Consider the following 8146-nt stretch of genomic DNA (forward strand, 5'->3'; position numbering starts at 1 on the left):
CAATATAGTAATAGGAAAATTAGACAGTGTGTATAAACTGGCAAGCCACAATGAGCTCGTATATAGTGTTTCCTTTTAACTTATAGATTGGATGGGGAATTGTACAGCAGCAAAATATGTCATGTAGATCAGTAAATGTCCAATGTGTTACTACTTTCCATATTTCTTTATATTAGGATACACTTTTAGAATAAAGAATAACATAGTTGGAGGGACTAAATTTGAAGTTTCTAAAATCCCATTTATCAGGTTAAATGAACCAAGAGAACATCAGCAGAGAAGATGAAACCATGTTCAGTTGGTTGACATACTCAAATGATTTGGTTTAAGTCCATGTCTAGTGAGTTTAAGGATCATAAGAATGTAACACTAATACAAATAACTGAACATATGGGCAAAAGCATTGTATTATTAGCCAGATTGCATTTACTTTTGTTTTGTTTGTAATGGTTTAATGGTGGATCTCTATTATACTAATACAGAAAGAACTAGATCTGTTGTAATGAAGTAATGTGTTTGATGAATCTGAAGCAAAAAGAAAGTTGATTTCTTAAATTTTTATTTAAATTATTTTTCTCCAGAAAGCAATATTTTTCACAACTCTTACCATAAATTCTGTTTTAAAACCTTTTTGAAGGACATATTTAATCAAGTCTCTTATCAATATTGTCCTAAATTAAATTGTTTCCATTTCAGTATCATCGACAAGGAAGTGGCTTTAATGGCAGAAGTCGACAAGGTTAAACAAGAAGCCAGTAAGTAGAAATTAAAATTAAAATGGCAAAGGTTATTTCAAAAATAACTTTGAATATCATATACATTTCAATTTGGCCATAAATTTCCCCAGCTACCGTAATATCGCAGAGACTGAAGAATAATTTGGTTGCTATGCATTCAACATTTAGGTGTTTGGAACATTGATTGGAGAGTAAACAATGAAATATTTCTAACAGTGAAGATGGGTCCTTTCTTTAATTGCAAAAATGTTGTTGTTTTAACTATTTAATCATGTTCAACTTTTGGCGACTTTATAGGCAAGTGCTCTCAATGCTACCCTGTAGAGCACTTTCTTTCAGTTGTTGGATGTTCATCTTTGTATCCGTTTTGATGTTATGAAGCCAGCAAGTTCTTTGTTTGCCCCTTCTTGTTCCACTAACCATTCCTAACATCATTGACTTCTCCAATGAATTTGGATGCATGACCGTGTGTACAGGTCCACTATTATCTTACTAAGGCAGTGTGGTCTAAATTAATAAGATAAAAATATAAATCCAATGCATGATATTCCTCCATATTTTTCATACTAGAAATTTTAAAAAAATCAAATAATGCTTGCTAAATAAGGTCAAGCTAACAGTGGCAGAAGGAAAAGAAAAAAATTGAGATTAAAAGGCTTAGGGCTATTACGTTTTTGCAGAGGACTGATAAAATAGTTACTTGGGTTAAGTTGGTTTCCAGTACTGTACCAACAGATTTGGGATGATTCCTGCCTCTCTTTTAAATCATTCACTTTTCTTGGGAAAAGGCATTCCTGGAAGTTGCAGTAGAAAAGAGAAAGTCTAGAATTTTCCCAGGGTGAATGGAAAACTGTTAACATAGACTTGGGGGTGGGGTGGGGGGAATAATCCCACTCTGAGCTTTTTAGAGAAAGGCAAGATACAGATAATGTAAAATAAGAAAGAAAGAAGTAATTTCATGCATTGAGAGGTCACTTAATTTTTCATAGTGGTTATCTCTTCCACATGAGCATTTAACATTTTGCATTGTCCTTTTTTCTTTGATAGTGGATATTTTGACTGCACGTCAGAAAAAAGCTGAAGAATTAAAGAGATTAACAGATTTGGCAAGTCAGATGGCCGAGATTCAGCTGGCTGAATTGCGAGCTGAAATTAAGGTCAGCTTTAAAAGGGTATTTCTCTTTAAAATAAGCATAGCTGTATACAAGTAATGCATCTCTATTTCAGCACTTTGAGCCACAGGTGCTCACCACAAGGCTCAAGCAAAGTATAAAACTAGCTTTTTAAGAATGTCATCTTACTTAAAACTGTGCTCTCTCTCTTGTATTTTGTAGTAAGAGTAATAACAGTATTCAGATTCATGGAAGCATAGTAACATTCCTGCTTTTCTTTCCAGTTCTATTAAAGTTGCAGAGATTTTTTTTTTCTTTTGGGCCTCATGCTTAATTCCCTTGTATAACTGTAGTTATTTTTTTCCGGCGACAAGCACTCCCTCTATCAAATGTGAGGTTAAGGTATTGTACTACTGATTCTGAATCAGATTTTACAATAGCATTTTACAAAATATAAAAAATATCCAAACTTTCTAAGATTGGAACACTTATCTCCTTCAAAAGCTTTTGTTCAACACATTAGACTTCAATGTGATTTTTTAGTTATTTAATCCTGTGAGGCTATTTATGTTACTTTTCCCTTCATTGTAGCACTTTGTAAGTGAACGTAAATATGATGAAGAATTGGGTAGAGCTGCCCGCTTTTCCTGTGACACTGAACAGTTAAAAATGCAGATATTACAGTGTGGAGAAAGTAAGTTGTAGTAAAGTCTCAGCTTCTTCGTTAATTGCTCTTTAAAACACTTGTTAGAACCATTTTCATAGCTAGTAAATATAATGTACGCACTGCCTTTGGTTTAATTTTTCTGGAATTCATGTCAATATATTATATGATAAAATTTGCATTTTCCTTTGTAGTTTTCCATCCAAAAAACAATTACTCCTCTAGAACACCATCCAGTATGTTGCTTCAATCAGAAATTTCAAAATCAGTGACCAGCATGCGAAATACATATAACAAAAAATATTCTAATCAGACTCCCACCAAGACTTCTGATCACAAAACAGCAATAACTAAAGGTTCAAGCCAAGTTCTCCCAGTTACAGAATCCTCTTCTCATGTAATTTCAACAAATAAACAGGTAAAAGGCCAAGGAAAAAGTTTTGTCTGTGAATCAGCATAAAAATTATAAAAATAAAAATTTACAACTGTATGAGAAACACCTTATAGACACATAGTTGAGATTATTTTCATCAGGTCAATTTCTTCCCAAATTCTGAAATTCTTTTAAATGCTGTATTATTAAAAGATTCTAGATTCTGTAACATCTTTGGATTTGATTTATGTACTGTAAGTGACACCTTTCAGCTAATTCTTCTTAAAATTTAACATGAGTAAAATATACATTCTTTTTCGGTCCAAAATGAGCCACATTGATGAGCTGCATTGATTAATGAATTGAAGAGATCACAATTATGGCTTAATCTCACATCCATATATAAATCCTTTTCTGTCTTTCACTTATACCAACTCTATCTAGCTGATTAAATGTCTCCAGAACAATGAATGAATGAGTGAGTGAATGAATGAATGAATGAATGAATGATGTGTTACTTAATTCTTTTGGAAAACAATCTATTGTTCCAAAACCGTTTTGGAATAGGCTTAAGTGTTGTTATGTCCAGGTTTATTCAGTGATGGCTATAAATCTGTCTTCATCTATGACTAATCAATTTGGGGTTCTCTTAGAAATAATGACTCCTGTTAAAAGAGCAGGTGGGCTACCATGGACACGGGTCCTTTGCACAAATTTATCTTGTGTGCCAATTGCACCCATTCCTGGACTAGTGCTGCATCCATTCCTGGACCAAATACTGAACACTGAAAATGTTTCATTTTCCGAAACATGGTAAAGTTGAGCTATGCCAGGCCTGGTGTCATTTTGTCTGTCAGAGGAATGCAATTACTAATAATTCAACCAAATTGCCAATAATTAGTTTATTGTTTTATCTCCCAACCTGCCCCCAGTTCCCCCAAGAAGAAACTAGGGAAGGATATGATTTTATACTTCCAGCCAGTAGAGGCAGCAAAGTTGATGAGGTCATTAGAACAGTGTCAACGACTGCGGTGCTGACATGCATAATATAATAGATATGTTTTGGTAGACATAATAATCCCACCCAACTTTTACCAAACTGAACTGAAATTGCACTGAAATGAGTCCTGATATTCTTTTTTCTTCCTGGACAGAATGTGCCTTCAGGTCCGAGACGAAGATTTCATGCACACTACCACAGCATTCGAATCAATGGTTCTCTCAAGCCCCCAAATCCTGGTGATGAGTCTGATCAGAGCAACCCAAAGAGTCACTCCCGACATGAATACCGACGGCAGCACCATCATAGCTTTAGGCCCAAAAACAGAGGCATGGTAAAAACTCAAGAGCAACCAACGCCCATAAAAAATCTAGACAAGGGAGCATACCCAGAGAAAGCACAGCAAAAGCATCTTATTCCAGGCCCTACAGAGCCGAGTCCTTTGTGCAGCAATATAGCAAGGGGTTCTCCCTGTAATTTATGTCCTTCCATAATAGAGTCTTCTGGAGAGACATCTGTCCTTTCAGTCACCGTGCCAGCTGTGACTTTGGTGGCATGATAACAGTAATCTTAGTTTTTTCACTAAAGGTGCTTCTCCCCCCCCCCGCCCCCCGTTGTGTACTCCATGAATACTGGAGAAACAGCTTGAGAAAAATATTACAATTGTGGTAAACCAAACTTGCTAAAATGATCTTAACTTTATCTTGTTTTCTACATGGAAAGCTTTGCTCAATATACTCAAGATTATTTTTTCATAATAACGCAGCTTTAGCCAGCAGTATTTACTAGATCTACTAGACTGATGTTGAAAAATAAACTGTAAGAGGATGTCATTACAGATGTTAATTACTGCCCAGTTTGTTTTCAGTCATTCAGTATTAAAGAAGTAAAATATTGGCATCTCTAATAGTGGACTGTTATGTAAATACATAACATTTTTCACGCTTCCCATATTAAGATAGAATTCAACAATTATACATGACAAATCTCATAGTTCTGTGTGACCTAATGTCATATCCAGAAATACTTAAGTTTGTTTTCAGTCATTCAGTATTAAAGAAGTAAAATATTGGCATCTCTAATAGTGGACTGTTATGTAAATACATAACATTTTTCACGCTTCCCATATTAAGATAGAATTCAACAATTATACATGACAAATCTCATAGTTCTGTGTGACCTAATGTCATATCCAGAAATACTTAAGTTTGTTTTCAGTCATTCAGTATTAAAGAAGTAAAATATTGGCATCTCTAATAGTGGACTGTTATGTAAATACATAACATTTTTCACGCTTCCCATATTAAGGTAGAATTCAACAATTATACGTGACAAATCTCATAGTTCTGTGTGACCTAATGTCATATCCAGAAAAATACTTAAGATTAATCATAATAGTAGAAAAACTATATATTAATTGTTCCATGCTGTAATATTTGTAAAATGTCTTTTTTTTTCCATTTGAAATTTATATAACTTACACAGTACAGTTTTTCCAAACCTTTCAGTTCTTTTTAATGACTGATTATTTTTGTGGACTAAAAATTGAATGTATTTCAGTCTCAGATTCTTTCTTCTTTTTTTGGGGGGGGAGGGGAGCTATTCCTACACTTATTTGAGAAGTTCAAAAGGGCATACTTAACATTCCCACTAATACTATTGCAATAGGCTACTTCATCTTCCACCAGCGCTCTTGGGCCTCTGATCCAATTACTGCAAAATTACTGTTTTCGCTGGCAGAGGGTTGCGGGAGGCCGTCGCAGCAAAAAATAGCCATTTACCGGGCAGAGCATTCGTACCGCCACAGGTGCCCCTGACACAAGTGACGTTGAACTGGCCACCCCCACCCTGGCCCCCCAATGTCAAACACAACCCTGATGCAACCCTCAATGAAGTCAAGTTTGACACCACTGAATTACTGTAACCATCTTTGCTGGGAGGGGGAAAGGGGGCAAATTCATCTTCCTTCCCATTAGTTATACTATCTCCTTAAACATAAGGAGTCTCACAAATCCTTGTCAAATATGTTAACCAATATAAGCATACTACCTTTTCTTTCTTTGATAAAGCACTTCTCACTCTGTCAAAAATGACAAGGGAGGGGAATTTAGTTTTCCTTTAGGATTTTTATAGCTAGCTTCTGTTTAGTTCTTCAAAAGGAAGACACTGCTTCCAGTCAGTGTCTTCAAAAGGAAAAATAAGTCATACATCTCTGGGCTTAAAAAAATTAAAATATTTCCTTTTAAGAAGTCTCATTTATTGATAGTCAAGTGCCTCTGTTTTACACAGGTTTCTCTTGGTCCAGAAGACCAAAGTCATCCATTAAGGTTAAGGAAAGCCTAAATCTCTAAAAAGTGCCTCTGAATGAATGTCTTGAGCACTGTTGCATATTTGTCTATTTACATTGCTAGGAGAAACAGGTGCCTATTTCCAGAGATAAATGACTTGACCTCCAATGCTCACTCTGTTTCTTTAATACAAGGAGGGGGAATAGCAATCCAGAATGATCCTATGGCTGCTGCAAGATTAAATACTCAGAAAAAAATGACATGCCTGTCGGAAACTAGCCTTCTATAATGCTTACAGCTACATGGAATGTATGGGTACAGTAATCCATTTTCCATTTGCAAAGAAGTGCTCAGCATGCTTTTCAGGTTCTGGGCTCTACCTTTCAAGGGTAATGAGGCCTTGATACTTCAATTCTTCTCTGAAGGGAAAGGAGTTATATGCCAAACAAATTCCCCCCAAAATGAAGTTAGGATATTGACTGAGGAAGGGAGCAGTAATTAGTTCTGTTGGGCTAAATGGGGATGAAAGAATTTTGACATAATTGGAAATAGTGGTGGTATGAAAGTGTCCTAATAGCCTCAAAAGAAGGTATTTTCAAACGTTAAGGTTTTGGGGGAAAATATCTTTCTGATGATCCAATATTATTTTCTATGTTCAGATCAGAAGGCTAGGTAGGGAAACAGATTGCTTAGGAAGAACAGAGCAAGTTATAGGGAAATCCCACCATTTAGCAAGAGCAACGTTCCTAGAGAATGTGGAAGAAGAGACTCGAAAGATAATTTTGTCAATAGATAAAAATATTTTCACAGCTGCCTGCATGCTCAGAGAACCTATCTTTGTAAGAATCTCAGCTTTGTCTGTAGTAAGAGTATACCTCAAACCATATTAATATATGTTTAATATAACATAGGGCCCCCATATTAGAGAGAACTCAAAATAATTTGTTAAGGAGGATGCTTGGGGTAAACAATTCCACTTCAGCTGCAGCCGTCAGAGCTGAATTGGGACATTTCTCACTGTACACCTATACAATCACTAGGGCGGTAGCCTACTGGCTAAAAATGACCCAGATGGATGCCAGCAGACTCCCTAAAATATGTCTAGAGGAACAGCAGATTTCAAACCCTCAAAGGTATTCTTGGCTAACCCGGCTGTCAGAAATATTGAACCGATATGGTGTAGGGTTCCCGTTGTGTGACACACTGAACCAAGTTAAAACAACGGATTAAAGATATACATGGGCAAATGGACATGGCAACCCTTTCAACTAATCATTCCCTTAAACTGCTGACAGCAGTTAAAACAACTTTTACTCTGGAAAAGTATTTATATTTAGAAATGCCATCAGTGGAGAGACAGTTATTTGTTAAGTTTAGATTTGAACTTCTAGATACCAACGTTAGATTCAGCCGTTATCGGAAAATCCCGTATGACAAAAGAATATGCATATGTGGGGTAAACGTCGTGGAGGACACGGCGCATATAATATTCGAATGTAGTCTCTATCAAGAAGTAAGAAAACAATATCTGTCCCCAATTATAAATAAATTTCCCCACTGGAATATAAGCCAAAAATTAGCATTTCTGTTGAGGGCTGACTCTCCTCCCCTGGTAAGAGCGATCACTCGATACCTTAAAAGAATGACGGCAATACGAGCCAGTTATATCAAAAAAAAAATTATCGATTGTAAGGAAGATGAGCTCAGTTAGAGAGGAGCTATCCTATTTGGGTTATCTAGTCTTGGCAACTTAGCTATTGAAATTTGATATTGTAAAATTTTAATGTCATCTATCATATATTTTTAGATTGCTATTTTTATAACTGTTTTATCTTTTTCCCTTTTTCTTTTCTGTTTTCTTTGAAAAGGCCTTCAGGCTATTCAATAAACTATACTAAAATATAACATAGTTAACATCTTTGAAATATGTGGCCATACCTATTGAAAGCAGAACAATGGCAGAGTAAAAACC

At 35.6% G+C, this 8146-nt stretch overlaps 1 protein-coding gene across 6 annotated transcripts in view; it reads left to right on the forward strand.

The window, feature by feature from the left end:
- SPATS2L (spermatogenesis associated serine rich 2 like) overlaps positions 1-4719 on the forward strand; it is a 45487-nt gene extending 40768 nt beyond the window's left edge. For all 6 annotated transcript variants that reach the window (XM_034430277.3, XM_087882135.1, XM_034430302.3 and 3 more), the window contains exons 8-12: positions 697-755; positions 1785-1894; positions 2441-2543; positions 2708-2931; positions 4041-4719. In XM_034430277.3, coding sequence (XP_034286168.2) covers positions 697-755; positions 1785-1894; positions 2441-2543; positions 2708-2931; positions 4041-4445 — 901 coding nt within the window. In that variant the 3' untranslated portion in view covers positions 4446-4719. The remainder of the gene's footprint in view (positions 1-696; positions 756-1784; positions 1895-2440; positions 2544-2707; positions 2932-4040) is intronic.
- Positions 4720-8146: the final 3427 nt, after the last annotated feature.

Source organism: Pantherophis guttatus, chromosome 1 (genome assembly GCF_059756535.1).
Source record: "Pantherophis guttatus breed Tessera chromosome 1, ASM5975653v1, whole genome shotgun sequence".
NCBI classification, from domain to species: domain Eukaryota; kingdom Metazoa; phylum Chordata; class Lepidosauria; order Squamata; family Colubridae; genus Pantherophis; species Pantherophis guttatus.